Raw genomic sequence first — 22,247 nt, forward strand, 5'->3', positions numbered from 1 at the left:
CTCATCCCACCCTGTCTGTCTCTCTCTCTCTCATCCCACCCTGTCTGTCTCTCTACCCCTCCAACCCTGTCTGTCTCTCTTCCCCTCCCACCCTGTCTGTCTCTCTCTCTCATCCCACCCTGTCTGTCTCTCTCTCTCATCCCACCCTGTCTGTCTCTCTCTCTCCTCCCACCCTGTCTGTCTCTCTCTCTCTCTCTCCTCCCACCCTGTCTGTCTCTCTCTCTCTCTCTCCTCCCATCCTGTCTGTCTCTCTCTCTCCTCCCACCCTGTCTGTCTCTCCCCCTCCTCCCACCCTGTCTGTCTCTCCCCCTCCTCCCACCCTGTCTGTCTCTCCCCCTCCTCCCACCCTGTCTGTCTCTCCCCCTCCCTTCTCTATCCTCCCACCCTCCTCTCCCTCTCCTCCCAACCCGTCTGTCTCTCTCCCTCTCCTCCCACCCTGTCTGTCTCTCTCGCTCGCACCCTCTCTCCCCCTCCCCTCCCTCTCCCCTCCCACCCTGTCTCCCTCCCCCTACCTCTCTCTCTCCTCCCACCCTGTATGTCGCTCTCTCCCCCCCCTCTCTCCTCCCACCCTGTCTCTCTCCCCTTCTCTCCTCTCTCCTCCCACCCTGTCTCTCTCCCCTTCCCCCCTCTCTCCTCCCACCCTGTCTCTCTCCCCTTCCCTCCTCTCTCCTCCCACCCTGTCTCTCTCCCCTTCCCTCCTCCCACCCTGTCTCTCTCCCCTTCCCTCCTCCCACCCTGTCTCTCTCCCCTTCCCTCTTCTCTCTCCTCCCACCCTCTTCTCTCTCCTCCCACCCTGTCTCTCTCCCCTTCCCTCCTCTCTCTCTCCTCCCACCCTGTCTCTCTCCCCTTCCCTCCTCTCTCTCCTCCCAACCTGTCTCTCTCCCCTTCCCTCCTCTCTCTCCTCCCACCCTCTCTCTCCCCTTCCCTCCTCCCACCCTGTCGCTCTCCCCTTCCCTCCTCTCTCTCCTCCCAACCTGTCTCTCTCCCCTTCCCTCCTATCTCCTCCCAACCTGTCTCTCTCCTGTCTGTCTCTCTCTCTCTCATCCCACCCTGTATGTCTCTCTCTCTCTCATCCCACCCTGTCTGTCTCTCTCTCTCTCATCCCACCCTGTCTGTCTCTCTCTCTCTCTCATCCCACCCTGTCTGTCTCTCTCTCTCTCTCATCCCACCCTGTCTGTCTCTCTCTCTCTCATCCCACCCTGTCTGTCTCTCTCTCTCTCATCCCACCCTGTCTGTCTCTCTACCCCTCCAACCCTGTCTGTCTCTCTTCCCCTCCCACCCTGTCTGTCTCTCTCTCTCATCCCACCCTGTCTGTCTCTCTCTCTCCTCCCACCCTGTCTGTCTCTCTCTCTCTCTCCTCCCACCCTGTCTGTCTCTCTCTCTCTCTCTCCTCCCACCCTGTCTGTCTCTCTCTCTCCTCCCACCCTGTCTGTCTCTCCCCCTCCTCCCACCCTGTCTGTCTCTCCCCCTCCTCCCACCCTGTCTGTCTCTCCCCCTCCTCCCACCCTGTCTGTCTCTCCCCCTCCCTTCTCTATCCTCCCACCCTCCTCTCCCTCTCCTCCCAACCCGTCTGTCTCTCTCCCTCTCCTCCCACCCTGTCTGTCTCTCTCGCTCGCACCCTCTCTCCCCCTCCCCTCCCTCTCCCCTCCCACCCTGTCTCCCTCCCCCTACCTCTCTCTCTCCTCCCACCCTGTATGTCGCTCTCTCCCCCCCCTCTCTCCTCCCACCCTGTCTCTCTCCCCTTCTCTCCTCTCTCCTCCCACCCTGTCTCTCTCCCCTTCCCCCCTCTCTCCTCCCACCCTGTCTCTCTCCCCTTCCCTCCTCTCTCCTCCCACCCTGTCTCTCTCCCCTTCCCTCCTCCCACCCTGTCTCTCTCCCCTTCCCTCCTCCCACCCTGTCTCTCTCCCCTTCCCTCTTCTCTCTCCTCCCACCCTCTTCTCTCTCCTCCCACCCTGTCTCTCTCCCCTTCCCTCCTCTCTCTCTCCTCCCACCCTGTCTCTCTCCCCTTCCCTCCTCTCTCTCCTCCCAACCTGTCTCTCTCCCCTTCCCTCCTCTCTCTCCTCCCACCCTCTCTCTCCCCTTCCCTCCTCCCACCCTGTCGCTCTCCCCTTCCCTCCTCTCTCTCCTCCCAACCTGTCTCTCTCCCCTTCCCTCCTATCTCCTCCCAACCTGTCTCTCTCCTGTCTGTCTCTCTCTCTCTCATCCCACCCTGTATGTCTCTCTCTCTCTCATCCCACCCTGTCTGTCTCTCTCTCTCTCATCCCACCCTGTCTGTCTCTCTCTCTCTCTCATCCCACCCTGTCTGTCTCTCTCTCTCTCTCATCCCACCCTGTCTGTCTCTCTCTCTCTCATCCCACCCTGTCTGTCTCTCTCTCTCTCATCCCACCCTGTCTGTCTCTCTACCCCTCCAACCCTGTCTGTCTCTCTTCCCCTCCCACCCTGTCTGTCTCTCTCTCTCATCCCACCCTGTCTGTCTCTCTCTCTCCTCCCACCCTGTCTGTCTCTCTCTCTCTCTCCTCCCACCCTGTCTGTCTCTCTCTCTCTCTCTCCTCCCACCCTGTCTGTCTCTCTCTCTCCTCCCACCCTGTCTGTCTCTCCCCCTCCTCCCACCCTGTCTGTCTCTCCCCCTCCTCCCACCCTGTCTGTCTCTCCCCCTCCTCCCACCCTGTCTGTCTCTCCCCCTCCCTTCTCTATCCTCCCACCCTCCTCTCCCTCTCCTCCCAACCCGTCTGTCTCTCTCCCTCTCCTCCCACCCTGTCTGTCTCTCTCGCTCGCACCCTCTCTCCTTCTCCCCTCCCTCTCCCCTTCCACCCTGTCTCCCTCCCCCTACCTCTCTCTCTCCTCCCACCCTGTATGTCGCTCTCTCCCCCCCCCTCTCTCCTCCCACCCTGTCTCTCTCCCCTTCTCTCCTCTCTCCTCCCACCCTGTCTCTCTCCCCTTCCCCCCTCTCTCCTCCCACCCTGTCTCTCTCCCCTTCCCTCCTCTCTCCTCCCACCCTGTCTCTCTCCCCTTCCCTCCTCCCACCCTGTCTCTCTCCCCTTCCCTCCTCCCACCCTGTCTCTCTCCCCTTCCCTCTTCTCTCTCCTCCCACCCTCTTCTCTCTCCTCTTCCCTCCTCTCTCTCTCCTCCCACCCTGTCTCTCTCCCCTTCCCTCCTCTCTCTCCTCCCAACCTGTCTCTCTCCCCTTCCCTCCTCTCTCTCCTCCCACCCTCTCTCTCCCCTTCCCTCCTCCCACCCTGTCGCTCTCCCCTTCCCTCCTCTCTCTCCTCCCAACCTGTCTCTCTCCCCTTCCCTCCTATCTCCTCCCAACCTGTCTCTCTCCCCCTCCCTCTCTCTCCTAATGAGACACTTCACTTAAGGTGTGGTATGAGACTAATGAATCACTCGCCAGCAACTTTCGCTTTATTCAATTTTTATAAAGCTGATTTTCTTCTCCATGCCTTAGTCTGAAATTAAATTCCAGCACAGGGAGGATATACTGTAAACCAATACCTAGGCTACGTCTACCTATATCTACCCTACAATCACTGATGAATATCAGAGTAAGATGATTATCTGAGGTTTGCCGGGAACTCATTCTCTCATAATTACATTTTTTATTTTCTGCACGATGGCTGGGAGAGCTGTGTGGGTGTACTTAAGAGCACGAGGGGGGTGGAGGACGAAGGAGAGAGGCGGATAGCGCAGTAGGATGGAGAGAGTAGAGTAGAGGCGGAGAGTGCTCGTCTCCCAGACAATACTCTAGTCGTTTAACTCTACACCCTTCTACGGCTCCCCGTCGCTCTCTGTCACTTGTCAAATCAAGCCTTAGCCATTCTTGTCTCAGCAGCAATTTCTCTGTCTGTTCTACTGTCCTCCGATCGCCCATCACAGACTCAATTCCCTTGACAAGTCTCTGCATTCAGATAGGAAGAAACCTCAGCAGTAGCAGCTTCTGGCTCGGAGTAAGCCGAGCACCACTTTTTGTCAAAAGCATCTCACAAGTTCCGGACAATCACAACGTAGTTCGATCTATATATTAGGACTGCAACACGATCAGCTTGACAATACAGGTTTTAAAAACGCTAACATTTAGTACTGACCAGCAACGCTCTGGTTCGCTAGAAGGCACGTCTTCTCCCCTGGCTGAGCAGCATACTACATTTGGGCCCCTGAAGTTGTCAGCAAAGACAACGTGACCATATACATCGCATGGCAACAAATCGAGCCGTGACAACAATGTCCAACTGCCAGCCCTGAATGGTTGAACACCGTATTGACAGAGCCAGTGGCCTGAACACAACCCTCATTACACTGACATTATGACAGAGAAAACGTCAAATCAATGAGGGTAGCACCCCCAGAATGAGGTCTGCAGAGTGGCCAAGACTCAAAGAATGTAGCTAATCAAGAGGAAAGCCCTTTAACCACCTTGTTTACAGAATCAGTGATAAGCAAGAGGCATTAACAAAACATATCTTCATCAGACAACTGTACTTGGAGGGTTCATTTAAAAACACAATTCATCTACTTGACCGCCTTAGGTCACCCAATTTTAAATTAGCCACATCTTCGACAAAACATTATTTATTTGTCATTATGAACTGGGTGGTTCAAGCCCGGATGCTGATTGGCTGACAGCCGTCGTATATCAGACTCATATCACGGGTATGACAAGACATCTCTTTTTACTGTTCTAATTACGTTGGTAACCAGTTTATTATAGCAATACGACACCTCGGGGGGGTTGTGGTATATGGCCAACATACTACAGCTAAGGGCTGCATCCAGGCACTCTGCGTTGGGTCGTGCTTAAGAACAGCCCTTAGCCATATACAGTTGAAGTCAGATGTTTACATCCACCGTAGCCAAATATACTTTGTTTTTCAAAATTCCTGACATTTAATCGAAGTACAAATTCCCTGTCTTAGGTCAGTTAGGAACACCACTTTATTTTAAGAATGTCAAATGTCAGAATAATAGTAGCGAGAATGATTTATTTCAGCTTTTATTTATTTCATCCCAGTGGGTCAGAAGTTTACATACACTCAATTAGTATTTGGTAGCATTGCCTTTAAATTGTTTAACTTGGGTCAAACGTTTTGGGTAGCCTTCCACAAGCTTCCCACAATAAGTTCGGTGAATTTTGGCCCATTCCTAATGACAGAGCTGGTGTAACTGAGTCAGGTTTGTAGGCTTCCTTGCTCGCACACGCTTTTTCAGTTCTTCCCACAAATGTTCTATAGGATTGACGTCAGGACTTTGTGATGGCCACTCCAATACCTTGACTTTATTGTCCTTAAGCCATTTTGCCACAAATGTGGAAGTATACTTGGGGTCATTGACCATTTGGAAGGCCCATTTGCGACCAAGTTTTAACTTCCTGACTGATGTCTTGAGATGTTGCTTCAATATATACACACATACTTTCCTTACCTCATGATGCCATCTATTTTGTGAAGTGCACCAGTCCCTCCTGCAGCAAAGCACCCCCACAACATGATGCTGCCACCCCCGTGCTTCATGGTTGGGATGGTGTTCTTCGGCTTCCTCCAAACATAACGATGGTCATTATGGCCAAACAGTTCCATTTTTGTTTCATCAGACCAGAGGACATTTCTCCAAAAAGTACGATCTTTGTCCCCATGTGCAGTTGCAAACCATAGTCTGGCTTTTTTATGACGGTTTTGGAGGAGTGGCTTCTTCCTTGCTGAGCGGCCTTTCAGGTTATGTCGATATAGAACTCGTTTTACTGTGGATATAGATACTTTTGTACCTGTTTCCTCCAGCAAGGTCCTTTGCTGCACTGGGATTGATTTGCACTTTTCGCACCAAAGTACGTTCATCTCTAGGAGACAGAACACGTCTCCTTCCTGAGCTGTATGACAGCTGCTTGGTCCCATGGTGTTTATACTTGCGTACTATTGTTTGTACAGATGAACGTGGTACCTTCAGGCCTTTGGAAATCGGTCCCAAGGATGAACCAAACTTGTGGAGGTCTACAATTTTTTGTCTGAGGTCATGGCTGATTTATTTGGATTTTCCCATGATGTCAAGCAAAGAGGCACAGAGTTTGAAAGTAGGCCTTGAAATACATCCACAGGTACACCTCCAATTGACTCAAATTATGTCAATTAACCTATCAGAAGCTTCTAAAGCCATGACATCATTTTCTGGAAATTTCCAAGCTGTTTAAAAAGGCATGATTATTCAATAGTCCATAAAGAAACATTAAGGTAGATTACAGTTTTAGTTCTTTTGAAAAAGGTTCCAGTTGGCAAGACTGTCTGCGTCCCAAATGGCACCCTATTCACTATATAGTGCACTACTTTTGACCTGAGCTCTGGTATAAAAAATAAATAAAAAACATAGCGCACTATATAGGCATCAGGGTGACATTTGAGGCACCCAATGTGAACTGTTCCACTAAGATGAACGGAGGACATGGAGTTGAGTTTCATTCTAGCTGGGTTGGCACCAGGTCATTATTTGTGGGAAGGTGAACGGAGGACATGGAGTTGAGTTTCATTCTAGCTGGGTTGGCACCAGGTCAATATTTGTGGGAAGGTGAACGGAGCCAACGTTTCAACAGGCAGAGCATTATACTGACTGGCACCCAATGGAGAGCTAAGAACACATCAGAAGCCTATCAGTAGACCCAGCTCCAAAACAGAAACGGAGGTCATTTGAATCGCTACAAAGGGCTGCAGTTGTGTTGGTAATTATAACACCTCAGTGGTTAGAGATGATTATGTACTGCACAAACCTGATTACTTGGAACACACACACACACACACACACACTTTATGACTAAATAAACATAGAAGATAAGTAGACCTATACTAGATAGGATTCAAATCAACTGGTGACTGACTAAAGCAAATATTGCATCGCTTTGGTGTTTCCAGTGAAAACATGAAGGCATAACACCTGCCGTGGAGAAGGCAAACGTTGAAGCCACGGTTGTAGCAAGTTGTCTGGAGATGATTGGTTAAATGTTCTGACATTTCTACTGATCCCCATTGGGGATGCAAACAATTCAATACAACAACAAGAACATAGCAGTTAGCAAGTTCACGTGTGGGTGCGTTCAAGGCGTGTGTGTGTTTAAGCGCATGCCCGCATTAGGAATCACAGTGTAAGCCTGATGGTATTTGAGTGTGCATTCCTTACACAAAGCAGTAACCCACCTTCCACCACTTCATCTGCCTTGGTGGTGGGAGGGGGGGAGGGAGAGAGTGAGTGAGAGAAAGAGATGCCAAAAAGCTCTGTCTCACACTACAGGCCTGACAACAGAGAACAAAGAGAGCTGTAGTGGATATAGAGTTCCCCCTTTGAACAGTGTCTCCAGGTTTATATTAATTGATAAATAGCTGGATTGGTAGGGAAGAGTATGTGTCACTGTTAGCAGCAGAAAACACCCTCAGGTTACTCACTATTTATACAACGGGTGGGGTCTAATCCCGGCGCTGATTGGTTAAAACCGCATTTCAGCCGGTGTTTATTCCACAAGTTACCACCGGCTAAAGCTATGACGTGGAAATGCCTATTTACTCTGTTCCATCTCACTGTGCAATCCACTGTCTCATCAGCCCAGCCAGGCAATTTATACATTTGATCTCCACTATAAAAAGCATTTCGACATTATCTCCCATTTCTTTTAGACTAGCAATTGGTTTTCAATAGCGGAGATGTGTATAAAACTTGCGGTCTGTCTCTCTGACATTTGCAACATTATTTCAATATTGAAATTTCATCTACAGCTGTCCCATAGTAATGAACGTGTCGGGGTCGGGAGATCGGGACGAGACAGACATGCAGCTTTTCTCAGCCAGTCGAAATCCTGAATCAGCATCATTTTTATGGACACATACAAAGAAATGTCAACAGAAAACAGGTCAAACTAAATGAAATGCAGCTAGTTTACAGTCTTTCCAGCTTCAGTTTGACGTGATTGTGTTAGCTGTGTTGTTAGCTAGCTCCTCTGAACAACAGTGTCCTAACAAGAGAGCAAGTTTTCTATGCCAGGCAAAATGGTGCATCATTAGCTCATTGTTGTGAATGTATCGAAATCCATGTCACTAGAAAACAGCTTAAACAAATGAAAATGCAGCCACTTTGCTGTTATTCTGGATGCTTTTTGACATGACTAAGTTAACCGTAGTTGGCTAGCTAGTAAGCAAGGGATAAGAACGTTGCCAGCCAGTATGACCGTTGCCAGCCAGTATGGCAATGGAACATTTAGAATGAACGACTGAGTCGTGTTCATAGATACAGAACAAAGGGACTTAACGACTGAGTCGCGTCTCTGTCAACCGAACCGATATAACGAACGACCTGCCGGCTTGGGTAGTAACCCTAGATGTGTGTCAGGACTATATCTCGTGGAAGGATGAAATAGTATGAACAAATGAATCCAAATAAAGTTAATGAAAATATGTCAATCATTATTTGAATATGTTGGTAACCTGTTAAAAAGTGATAACGCCCTCGAAGCCGGTGTTTGGAGGATATATTAGACCAGTTTCCTGGCTCGAGACAATGTTTCTCAACACCTGTGCCAATATATCCTCCAAACAACGGCATCGAGGGCATTAACACTTAAACAGATATAGTAGAAGCCTAATAGTCTAATGCAGACCAGAGTCACATTCAGGAAGCAAATGTGTTGAACGTTGCACATAGAAAGTAGTCAATCACACTTCTGTGAAATCAAACTGTCCAGTTAGGAAGGAACACTGATTGACAATACATTTCACATGCTGTTGTGCAAATGGAATAGACAACAGGTGGAAATTATAGGCAACTAGCAAGACACCCCCAATAAAGGACTAGACCACTTCTCAGTTCCTATGCTTCCTGGCTGATGTTTTGGTCACTTTTGAATGCTGGCGGTGCTTTCACTCTAGTGGTAGCATGAGACGGAGTCTACAACCCACACAAGTGGCTCAGGTAGTGCAGCTCATCCAGCGGTTTGCTGTGTCTGTCAGCGTAGTGTCCAGAGCATGGAGGCGCTACCAGGAGACAGGCCAGTACATCAGGAGACGTGGAGGAGGCCGTAGGAGGGCAACAACCCAGCAGCAGGACCGCTACCTCCGCCTTTGTGCCAGGAGGAGCAGGAGGAGCACTGCCAGAGCCCTGCAAAATGACCTCCAGCAGGCCACAAATGTGCATGTGTCTGCTCAAACGGTCAGAAACAGACTCCATGAGGGTGGTATGAGGGCCCGAAGTCCACAGGTGGGGGTTGTGCTTACAGCCCAACACCGTGCAGGACGTTTGGCATTTGCCAGAGAACACCAAGACTGGCAAATTCGCCACTGGCGCCCTGTGCTCTTCACAGATGAAAGCAGGTTCACACTGAGCACATGTGACAGACGTGACAGTCTGGAGACGCCGTGGAGAACGTTCTGCTGCCTGCAACATCCTCCAGCATGACCGGTTTGGCGATGGGTCAGTCATGGTGTGGGGTGGCATTTCTTTGGGGGGCCGCACATCCCTCCATGTGCTCGCCAGAGGTAGCCTGACTGCCATTATGTACCGAGATGAGATCTTCAGACCCCTTGTGAGACCATATGCTGGTGCGGTTGGCCCTGGGTTCCTCCTAATGCAAGACAATGCTAGACCTCATGTGGCTAGAGTGTGTCAGCAGTTCCTGCAAGAGGAAGGCATTGACGCTATGGACTGGCCCGCCCGTTCCCCAGACCTGAATCCAATTGAGCACATCTGGGACATCATGTCTTGCTCCATCCACCAACGCCAGATTGCACCAGACTGTCCAGGAGTTGGCAGATGCTTTAGTACAGGTCTGGGAGGAGATCCCTCAGGAGACCATCCGCCACCTCATCAGGAGCATGCCCAGGCGTTGTAGGGAGGTCATACAGGCACATGGAGGCCACACACACTACTGAGCCTCATTTTGACTTGTTTTAAGGACATTACATCAAAGTTGGATCAGCCTGTAGTGTGGTTTTCCACTTTAATTTTGAGTGTGACTCCAAATCCAGACCTCCATGGGTTGATAAATTTGATTTCCATTGATAATTTGTGTGTGATTTTGTTGTCAGCACATTCAACTATGTAAAGAAAAAAGTATTTAATAAGAATATTTCATTCATTCAGATCTAGGATGTGTTATTTTAGTGTTTCCTTTATTTTTTTGAGCAGTGTATCATGAATAGAGCCAACAAGAACCCTTATTCTGTCAGAGGTCTGTTCTACATAACATATTTCCACCTGAACGCTCCACGGCGACGCTGTTGGGAGTTGGATAGAGAACACAGTAAGTAGGTTATCACCGTGATGAGACATAAAGGAGACAGATCTGTGTAACCTCTGTGAAGCTTGTTATAGCCAATCCACGGAGCAGAACAACATGGCGCGTTGCCAGAGAGCTGCTGTAAACGATGGACACAACCTGTGTTCGTTCTATCCTGCCAGAGGGATCCACACGGCAGGTCACTGCAAGTTGGTTACACATGCATTCCACTGACACAGAGCAAACGGTGGATTGTTGAAGCGTGACGCAACCTTGGGAGCGACATGCAACCTTGGGAGCGACATGCAACCTTGGGAGCGACATGCAACCTTGGGAGCGACATGCAACCTTGGGAGCGACATGCAACCTTGGGAGCGACATGCAACGAAGACCGACATCCTTTGACTGAAAAGGCATGGACATAAGCCAACGAAGACTGGAAGACCATAAGTGTTTTAACATCCAAAACCCATCAGGGAGGAACAGCAGTGAACTATGTTTCCTGAGAGAGAGAGGAATGAAATCCAGCCATATTAAAAGACATCCCATAAACTAAAAAATGGTTGGCTCTGGTTGCATCCGGTGTTACCAACAGCTGTCATAGCTTGGTTTTACAGTTCTTAACATTTAATACCATTCCCCTCCACTCAAAACCAGGTTCATTTAACCCCCATTTTAACACACGTGCCCTTGAGGTTGCCATAGCAAACAGTAGGAGACCCTGTCAGACTGTCATGACGGAGGTTAGATATCGACCTGTCAGCTGTGGGCCCGAACAGCCGTCAAATGATCGATTATTTCCTAAACAGCACAACACGTGCCACGTGTCCATGGTGAGCTATCCACTCTCTGCCTGCCCAGGGCTACAATTTATCTTCTCAATTTATCCTCACTAAACATTATGTAGATTATTCATCTGCGATGGATGATAGGGGAGATTAGAGATGTGAAAAATGTTTCCTGAAGTTCCAAGGCTCATTAATTCACAGAGAGAGAGAACAAAAGTGAGAGAGAGTACAGATGAGTGTACAGCTAGCTACATCAGATAAAGCAGTATTCAGGGACAGTAAATGCCATGGGCCATGGCCTGTTTCTCCTGACAGAGAGATTTACTACCAACATACTCACCCCCCCCCCCCCTGTCTTACACATTCTAATTCTCTCCATCTCTCTCGGCTTTCAGCATAGGATGCGTGGCTGATCAGAGACCCAGCGCCGGGATCAGACAAGCAGCAGGTTGTTAATTGCATTGTCTGTCAAGACCTCTGACAACTAGGCAAAGCACTAGGAGAAATCCTCTTGGATAGTAATCCTATTCTTTCAGTTTGAAGTCTCATCTATCTTGTGCATTTCTGATGCATGCGCCTATTCATCCCAGATAACATTGAATGGCAAGGTTCCATCTCATCACAACTTCAGTTCCTATTGCCCAGTATCACTCTTGAGTGTCGACCACTTAAATGAAAAAATTGCATCGCCTTGCCCTTTCGCTCCATTTGGAAAGGATCTCCAATTCTCTGTGAGTACGAACATCTTTGTATCTACCAACAGAGATGAATTCATTAGCCTAATAAGGGTGAGAGTTCTACCCGATCAGTCCACAGTGAGAATTACAGGAGCTCAGCTAATCCCAGCCGTTGTCCAGCCAAGAAAGTCTTTGATCCTTGCACTTCATATTAAATTACCTTACCTCCTCTGACCTGGGAAAAAGCAGCTTCAATACCGACATTTCTCCTGATCGATCACACCAGCTTTCCCTAGCCTGATAATGAATAGCTTAAGGGACGGCCTCACGAAACAAAACTCTTCTGTATTAAACATACTGTTTACAAATCACCAGCCTTGAGAAATCATTTCTAACTGGAGAGTGTAAGTGTGTGAAGGAGTCAAGCATTTAACAGTGCTTCATCCGCATTAAACACACGGAGGTGAGACGCCTCTGTGGAGGCACCCTTAGAAAACAGCAGAGAGAAGAAAAACACACACACACACACACTTGGAGAGTGTGCACCGCCTCTGTGCACCCCTAGAAAACAGCAGAGATGCCCCGTCTTACGCACACCCTCGTCCACCCACCTACACACTTAACCCAACTCACCGAGTGTGTCTTTGATGTTTTTCACCAGCGAGGCCTTCTTTAAGCTGTTTTTCCTCTCCACATAGTTAGAGGGGACGTATCCGGTCCGGTTGGAGGTGTTCCTCACCCTCCACCACGTCTTGCTGTCATCCAGGAGCCACAGCCGCTCGTTTTTCCGGATGTCAAGTTCCTGTTCCTGCTGAGCCGAGTAGTCCCACTTGGCTATAACTATCACCTCCTCTGTCATTTTTCATGGAGCCCCTCTGGAACAGAGAGACACACAGAGAGACATACTGTTAGGTCAGGGTGGGGTTAACAGTAGGGCTGTCACGGTGCCCTTTATCGCGATATTCTTTACATGGTAAAAAAAAAGAAGAAAAACACAAATAAACTCTTTGGTCCTTTAAAAGCCTACTGTATTTAAAATAGTGTGCGCTATAGCTTGGAAAATAAACAAATGCGACTCAGGATAACAACATAACGTTTGTTGACAACATTAGCTCCGTTTTCCTAAAGAAGTTAAATCCGCTTGGTGTGTTGTTTCCTTGCCACGATTCTAAGGAATTGTCCCTGCCCTAGTTAACAAGGCATTTAACACTCGAAAATGCACACACAGACGAACACCAGCAATACACACACATGAATAAAACGATGAGGTGAGCCGTGTGTGTCTCAGACTGACAGGGTGCAGGCCTGGACTTGGCACTTGGTGTCTGTCACACAGCTGTTGTTGTAAGACATCTGGCAGAGCGAAGCCTCTCTGCCCTGTAATCCAGGTAGGCTGAGAACTACCGTGTGTGTGTGTGTGTGTGTGTGTGTGTCTCCTTCCCTACTTGTAGACTAAGCTGGGAGTTCACGCTTTACTTCCAAACCACACAAGAGCCTCTCTCTTTTACCAGCTTCTCTTATTATTCTTAAATGTACCAAATTAGTCAGCGACACACTGAGCAGAGCACTGTTCTATGTTAAATGCGTCTATACACACGCACGGTTTAAAGAGAGAGCGAGAGAGGAGAAAGAGTTATGGCAGCCAGCACCTGCAGTCCTAATAAAGAATATATCAAACCAATCCAGGAGATATCTAGCGCTGCTGCACACTGAGGGTAAACACAAAGACTGGTGTCTATTCATGGAGAGAGAGATGGAGGGAGGGAGGGATTGGAGAGGGAGAGATGGAGGAAGGGATGGGAGAAAAGAAAAACAAGAGTGAGATGCCAAGATAGAGACATTAGGGACATGGGGGGGGTAAAAGAGATGAGAGGGGGAGTAGAAAAGGAGATAGAATGAGAAAGCCAGAGAGAGAGAGAGAGACAGCGAGAGAGAGACAACATGGAGTGCTCTCTTACTGGATGGTGTCCCCAGCCAAACCGTGTGTGTCAGAGAGATATTGCAGTGACAGGCTGTTTTTCCTTCCAGGGCCAGTCAGAGGTGCCCTCCCCCATTGTCCTGACACCCTCCATAGGGATGAGGCTGTAAGCCAGCCAGCACCGGAGTCTCCAGCCCTCTCACCCATCACCCTTCAGCGGGACGGCCTTGACAAGTCATAGAGGGAGGGCTGGGGGGTTCCAGGCGCCAAGCAAAAACGATAATGCACACACTTCAGAACTGTCACACTAACCACTGGCCACTTCTCCGCCTGACTGAGACCGCATTATTCACCGTTCATACAGTCTTTCTTTTCAACTCGGAGGGCCAGTTTTCCAGACCCGGATCAAACTCTTTGAATAAAAAGCATGCTCACCTCGATTGAAAGTGTTCTTTAGTCGAAGGTTCCAGGAAACAAGTACGTAGGGCTGCGAGGGTTGTGTCTTTACTGATTCGCTGTTATTTCTACAGCCCTTTGAGTTTGATATGACTCAATAAGGCTACAGTAAAGAACCTCAGTGACCCAGCAAGAGAAAGCCACTATTGTCTGAGAGTGATGATGTCACCCTACTGGAATTCTTTCCTCTCTCATCCATGACCGTAGGGCAGAAAGAGCCTGATAAAGACTGTCAAGCCTACTGTCATCAACTGGCAGGGTTAAAAAGGCACAAACATGTTGAAGACATTATTTTCAAGCAGCAGTTGATGTTGGGCCTAATGCTGAAAACAGATATGCAAATTGCAAAGCCATAAAACCTATTTACCTCAACGCACCATAAATCCTCCGTTGCCTGCCAACATATTAAACCATCTTTATTGATTATACAGTTTAAGTTACTCAACTAGACTTCTACCCTAAGCTCATTTTCTTTAAAAAACCTTCTCGGTTTTATCCCAAGCTTTGGGCATATAGGGGTAATTCCGTGGTAAGGTCAACCTACCGTAAGCATGGACAAATAAAGATAGGCATTTCCAAATTAAACCATGGTCATGATTATCCTTAAGGTCTATATGTTGCAGTTCATTTTTTGGGGATCAGTTTAAGTAGGAAATTGCATGGGTTTTAACCATTACATAGTAGGCATTCACATTTCATGGCTATTAGAAAGGGCTCACAGAGCTTGGTCTTTCCACACAGCTGTCCCCCCCCCCCCCCCCCCCCCCCAGTGTTAGTTATGAATAGGAGGTGTACATGAAGCAATACAGAACAAATGTAAGTGTCTTGAGTTGTGTTTGCGTGTTCTACTGTCTTGTAAATATATGATATTGTCACGATACTTAGGTGCCTATGTGATATGTTTTGCGAATCTCACAATTCTACATGCATTGCGAGTCGATACTGTGATTTTATTGCGATTCCACGGTCCTAACATATTGCTTATGTTTGCTGCAGATGGACAAGAGACAGCCATGAGAAAACTAGTTTTGATGTAAATAAAAAAAAGTGCTGAAAACAAATTGGCTCTCTATTTCAAAAAGAAGATAGCTTGTTCTCTATGAAGGAAAAACATTTTGGTTCAGGTACAGTCAACTAGCGCAAAAATAATATTGCGATAGTCAAAACGATACAGTATATTGTCAGACATATCCTCGATATGTAACTGCATCAATTTCCCCCCATCACTATTGATATGATATCTTGGCATCAGAAGATTTTGCATTCACCAGATTTAGTGTGCTGGTTCTGAGAACTATTCTTTAGACTTTTCCTGAAGCAATTGTTGATATCTTGAAATTGTTCATATCTTGAACATGTTTGATATCTTGAAAATGTATGTGTTCTAGCTAAGATACTCTTGCCAAATGATGAAATGCATTTGTCATACATGGCAGTATCTGTGAAAAGGCCTGGAGTGTCTTTTCAACTGAAAGCCCCCCAAAATATAGACTTCATTCAGTGTCCAGAAAAGTGGATTGGCAGTATAGGCACATATACAGAGAACTGCCAAAATAAAGGAAACACTTGAGTAAATGTTGGATACAAATTATATTGAGGAAAAAAAAAAAAAAAAGATCATTAGGTTGTGGTGCCTGGCCTTGTACACTATATTCAGACTGCCTGTAATTATACAATCTTGAGGTACTATGCCTTCTGCTGACATTTTGAACCTCAAAATGTCACATGCTTTATGATAGATTTTGATCCAAGAAATCTTTTAAAGATTTTAATGTCTATTTAAGACATCCATAACGGAGGGCGTAGCATCCCTAACGGAGGGCGTAGCATCCCTAAAAGAGGGCGTAGCATCCCTAAAAGAGGGCGTAGCATCCCTAAAAGAGGGCGTAGCATCCCAAACAGAGGGCGTAGCATCCCAAACAGAGGGCGTAGCATCCGCGTAGCATCCCTAACGGAGGGCGTAGCATCCCTAACGGAGGGTCGTAACATCCTTAACGGAGGGCGTAACATCCCTAACGGAGGGCCGTAACATCCTTAACGGAGGGCGTAACATCCCTAACGGAGGGCCGTAACATCCTTAACGGAGGGCGTAACATCCCTAACGGAGGGCCGTAACATCCTTAACGGAGGGCGTAACATCCCTAACGGAGGGCCGTAACATCCCTAACATCCTTAAAGGAGGGTCGTAGCATCCCTAACGGAGGGCGTAGCATCCCTAACGGAGGGCGTAACATCCCTAACGGAGGGCGTAACATCCCTAACGGAGGGCCGTAACATCCCTAACGGAGGGCCGTAACATCCCTAACGGAGGGCCGTAACATCCTTAACGGAGGGCGTAACATCCCTAACGGAGGGCCGTAACATCCTTAACGGAGGGCGTAACATCCCTAACGGAGGGTCGTAACATCCATAACGGAGGGCCGTAACATCCTTAACGGAGGGCGTAACATCCCTAACGGAGGGTCGTAACATCCTTAACGGAGGGTCGTAGCATCCCTAACGGAGGGCGTAGCATCCCTAACGGAGGGCGTAGCATCCCTAACGGAGGGCGTAGCATCCCTAACGGAGGGCGTAACATCCCTAACGGAGGGGCGTAACATCCCTAACGGAGGGCGTAACATCCCTAACGGAGGGTCGTAACATCCTTAACGGAGGGTCGTAACATCCCTAACGGAGGGTCGTAGCATCCCTAACGGAGGGGCGTAACATCCCTAACGGAGGGCGTAACATCCCTAACGGAGGGTCGTAACATCCTTAACGGAGGGTCGTAACATCCCTAACGGAGGGTCGTAACATCCCTAACGGAGGGCGTAACATCCCTAACGGAGGGTCGTAACATCCTTAACGGAGGGCGTAACATCCCTAACGGAGGGTCGTAACATCCCTAACGGAGGGCGTAACATCCCTAACGGAGGGCGTAACATCCCTAACGGAGGGCGTAACATCCCTAACGGAGGGCGTAACATCCCTAACGGAGGGCGTAACATCCCTAACGGAGGGCGTAACATCCCTAACGGAGGGCGTAACATCCCTAACGGAGGGCGTAACATCCCTAACGGAGGGCGTAACATCCCTAACGGAGGGCGTAACATCCCTTAACGGAGGGCGTAACATCCCTAACGGAGGGCGTAACATCCCTAACGGAGGGCGTAACATCCCTAACGGAGGGCGCAACATCCCTAACGGACGTTTTTCCTCTCTAAAGCAAACATGGAAATGACAATCTTTTCAAATGTATAATTTGTGTGTTCAGCCTTTCCTTCGCAATGGCTATCTATGTTTTGATCTGAGATGTACAAACTCAGCTAGGTTGTCGTCTTGTTCCATCACTGCTCTGCTCTGTCTGCTCACACCCTGTTCAGCTCGGTGTGCAGTGGAATGCCAGCATGGTGCCGTGGTAAGTTCATCAAGAGATGTAATATTTCATAAAAGGCAACAGATCATTGTAACCGTAAATAGAACATTGCCCACACCTTAATCATTGTCAAAACAGTTATGGTAGAGTTTAGGAATCTGACAACATGGAGAAATAACTATATTGCGTTTTCTTCTCGGAAGATGGAGACAAACTGTCTGAGGCTTACTCAGGAGGGTTTGGAAGATCGTGACCTTCTCTGGCATCTCAGAAGAAGAGAACTGTGACAGAAGGTCAAGATCTCACACACACGTCTACAAAAATCACAATTTCTTATTATGTGTCTTGTGTATATTGTGCATTTCAACAAATATAATACTGAACTGAGAGGAAGGTTAAGCAAGTATTACTTAATAATACCTTTTGAAGTCTTTAATAGATCATTAGGGCACAAAGCATGTATTAACCAATAGCAGAGAGTGCTTATGGAGGTCAGGAGAGCAGAGATTGCCCTAGAGGGGATAGGACCAGGAGGCTGGGGAGGACGTGGACCAGTTTTCAGTGTAATTGCATAAATGTGCAGCAGGGTCGAAGCTGCCTGTAACGGGTAGGAGAGAGATTCCTAACGGGTTTAACCAGGCCCAACTCAGCCAATTCCTTCATCTCCATCTCACCGAGCTCTGTAATCCAATTTGAGGATCCTTTTTATTCGTCTGAGACCAGGAGAAGGGGAGGAGAAGGGGAGACTAAGAGAAAGATGGGGGGGTGAGAGAAGGATGGGGCGAATAATACAAAGGGAGAGAGAGAGGGGGCAGAAAGACCGAGGGAGAAAGAAAGAGTGGTCTTTCATTAGAGAAAAGAGGACCAATGATGATCAATGTGAAGACCAGGAGAGAGACTGGAAGAGAGGTTCGTCATCATGCTACTGTATGACTCAGTATGAGGGCAGCAGAGTGCTATAAAGACAATGACCTCAAACGGGAAACCTGTGGACCCAGACAGGGCTGCAGTGTAGAGCTTCCAGTACGGACTGGGTTTGAGGCTATAGGAGCAGGCAGTGCAGAGCTTCCAGTACGGACTGGGTTAGAGGCTATAGGAGCAGGCAGAGCAGAGCTTCCAGTACGGACTGGGTTAGAGGCTATAGGAGCAGGCAGTGCAGAGCTTCCAGTACGGACTGGGTTAGAGGCTATAGGAGCAGGCAGTGCAGAGCTTCCAGTACGGACTGGGTTAGAGGCTATAGGAGCAGGCAGTGCAGAGCTTCCAGTACGGACTGGGTTAGAGGCTATAGGAGCAGGCAGTGCAGAGCTTCCAGTACGGACTGGGTTAAAGACTATAGGAGCAGGCAGTGCAGAGCTTCCAGTACGGACTGGGTTAGAGGCTATAGGAGCAGGCAGTGCAGAGTTTCCAGTACCGACTGAGTTAGAGGCTAAAGGAGCAGGCAGTGCAGAGCTTCCACTACGGACTGGGTTAGAGGCTATATGAGCAGGCAGTGCAGAGCTTCCAGTACCGACTGGGTTAGAGGCTATAGGAGCTGGCAGCGCAGAGCTTTCAGTACCGACTGGGTTAGAGGCTATAGGAGCAGGCAGAGCACGCAAGAGGGAGAGTATGTGGATGGAGCGACAGAGGCTAAGCACGGTTCCCAGTGCCAGCTGTGCTCTCTGCTCCCCCTTCGACCCCCTGCTGGCTGGGTGGCGTGTCTCAGCTCACCTAGGCCTAACCAGCCCTGACAGCAGGGACCACTACCAGGGTACCATGTCATGCCATGCCAAGTGGAGGGCATATGAGAAGTGTGGCACTAATAGACTCATTTTGTGTGTGTGTCAGGGTTTCCGTTAGCCGGTAATAGCTGGTTTTTGGGCGATTTAAGAAAAAGGGAAAAAAAGGGGAAAAGGCTGAGTAAACAAAATAGGTGCCGGCCAGTTGTCCGGGAGAAGAAGAAAAAAATTAAATAGTGAAATAATGGTTTTTAGCCTATTGATTGATGGAAATACTAGTTAGGGTTGCAAAGGGTCGGAAACTTTCCAGGTACAAGTTTTCCATAGGAAGTTAAGCCCGGGAATTTGGGGAATTTTTCTTAAATTCATTTTATTTTTTAAAAGTTAGCTTATAACAGTGAACCTTTTTTTTTGGGATACACATAAGGCAATTCTAGGTCTTGACATATTTTGGTTAAACTATCCCCAATTCAATGGAATTTCAACCCTCTGCATGCACAGTGAATTCTTCCATCACATGTGCAGCTGATTCTCAAGATCTTGCACACCAATGAGATGCTATTGAGCCCACACTACTACGCTGTCTGAGCCAAGGACTACATGCTTTCTGGTAAGATTTGATTACAATACTGGGTGGCCTGAATATATTCTATATTACATACATGTTTTTTGTTAACTAGTAAATAGTAGCCTACAGCAAAGTGTGTCTAAAAGTGTGTCTGTTTAAATAATGTCTAACTTGTTTACAATTTCTGCTAGTTAGTTTTTGCTATCATGTTTCCATACATGTCTCATTTTAAAACATTTATCTTACAAATGAGTTGTTTAATTTAACTGCTTAACTATATATCTGTACATGGAATTGTATTTGGGGTTTTATACTCATTTTTACAGGAAAATGCCACATGCACAATCAGATGTGTGGAAACATTTCACTGCAGCTAATGTAGAAGGAAAAGCTGTGTACATTTACAAATACTGTGCCAAATCATATGTGAAGAATGCAACAAAGATGCAGAATCATCTGGCCAAGTACATAAGGTTCCCTCTGCGCTCACAACAAGCAACCTCTGACAAAAGTCCATCTACTTCTATTCAAGGGGAAAATTATGAAGAATCATACACCTTATCGATAGCAGCAGCTCATGGTCCTCCTGGAATCAGTTTTGACTCAATGGAGGAACATTGTCAGAGAAATGCTGATGAATGTCTTGTTCGAGCTGTGTATGCAACTGGTTCACCTCTGATGCTCACAGGCAATGTGTATTGGAATAGATTTCTGAATGTTCTTTGCCCAGCATTCACCCCTCCAACCAGACATGCTTTATCTACTCATTTCCTGGAAGCAGAGTTCAACATAGTTCAAGTGAAGGTCGAGTAAATCAGAGAAAGCAGACTATTGCAATCATCTCTGATGGGTGGTCGAATGTTCGTGGGCAAGGAATAACTAACTGCGTCAGCTCCACCCCTCAACCAGTATTCTACAAGAGCACAGACACAAGGGACAACAGACACACCGGTCTCTAAATTGCAGATGAGCTGAAGGCAGTCAATGACCTTGGATCACAGAAGGTATTTGCACTGGAGACAGACAATGCTGCGAACATGAATGCTGCTTGGTCTAAAGTGGAAGAGTCCTACCCTCACATCACACCCATTGGCTGTGCTGCTCATGCATTGAATCTGCTTCTCAAGGAAATCATGGCACTGAAAACAATGGATACACTCTACAAGAGAGATAAGGAAATGGTTAGGTATGTGAAGGGTCATGAAGTTATAGCAGCAAAGAGAGTACCACATTGAAGCTGCCCAGCAACACCCAATGGGGTGGTGGTGTCATCATGTTTGACAGTCTCCTGCAGGGGAAGGAGTCTCTCCAAGAGATGGCCATATCACAGTCTGCTGATATGGACAGGCCCATCAAGAGGATCCTCCTGGATGATGTATTTTGGGAGAGAGTGGTAAGCAGCCTGAAACCTATAACAGAAGCCATTGCACGGATTGAGGGAGACAATGCCATCCTGTCTGATGTTCAGACTCTGCTTACAGATGTAAGAGAAGAAATTTGTACTGTCCCGCCCACTTCACAGTTGCTCCAAGCAGAGGAAACTGCAATTCTGAAATACATCAAAAAGCGTGAAGACTTCTGCCTGAAGCCCATACATGCCACAGTGTACATGTTTGACCCCAAGTATGCTGGCAAGAGCATCCTGTCTGGTGCAGAGATCAACAAGGCCTATGGTGTCATCACCATGTCTCGCCACCTTGGCCTGGATGAGGTCAAGGTTCTTGGCAGTCTGGCGAAGTACACTTCCAAGCAAGGGCTTTGGGATGGAGATGCAATATGGCATCATAGCCACCTGGTGGATCTGAGGCTCTTTCCCCTGTTGCCTCCATCTTCCTCCAAATCCCACCAACATCAGCCGCCTCAGAGTGCAACTGGTCCTTGTTTGGGAACACACACACCAAAGCACGCAACAGGCTGACCAATACAAATGTTGAAAGATTGGTGGCCATCCGGGAAAATGTGAGGCTTTTTGAGCCTGCCAATGAGCCATCCTCAACAAGGTCGGAAAGTAAAAGTGAAGATGAGGCCTTAGAGTCTCAAGAGGTGGACATTGAGGAGGTCCAGGGAGAAGACATGGAAGCCTGAGAGGAAGACGACCAAAGCTTTAGTTTCTAGACTATCATTTTATGTTGAAAACGTTTTAGGGAGATGCGATGGATCATTGGGGATCATTCAATCTTCCATTTCTTTTGTTGTTCAGTGAAATCATCCCATGTGAAGAGTCAACTCATTTAATTAAAGTTCAATTTGTAACTACATGTATTTATTTATATTGGAAGGATTTAATCATTTCCAATTATGTCTACTTATGATAAGTTAAAAGGTTTATGTTTGTCTCCATATGATAAATATATCCAACGCAAAAAAAAATATTGACATTTAAATTGTATTAATATTCATTTGCATATATTTCCCACGGAAAGTTTCCACCTCTGAATATTCCCCAAAATGTGCATCCTGTCACGGATCCCCCCGGTACTGATGCTCATTCTGTTCACCGGCTTTCTAGGCTTCACTGAACGGGATTCATTATCAT

At 47.7% G+C, this 22,247-nt stretch overlaps 1 protein-coding gene across 1 annotated transcript in view; it reads right to left on the minus strand.

Annotated features, from left to right (window-relative positions):
• The window catches only part of LOC110495851 (cytoplasmic protein NCK2), a 62,947-nt gene that overhangs the window by 10,479 nt on the left and 30,221 nt on the right, over positions 1 to 22,247 (minus strand). The window contains exon 2 of the mRNA XM_021571323.3: positions 12,333 to 12,574. Coding sequence (XP_021426998.3) covers positions 12,333 to 12,558 — 226 coding nt within the window. The 5' untranslated portion in view covers positions 12,559 to 12,574. The remainder of the gene's footprint in view (positions 1 to 12,332; positions 12,575 to 22,247) is intronic.

This window comes from Oncorhynchus mykiss, chromosome 18 (genome assembly GCF_057628025.1).
Source record: "Oncorhynchus mykiss isolate SJ-2025 chromosome 18, ASM5762802v1, whole genome shotgun sequence".
Taxonomy (NCBI): domain Eukaryota; kingdom Metazoa; phylum Chordata; class Actinopteri; order Salmoniformes; family Salmonidae; genus Oncorhynchus; species Oncorhynchus mykiss.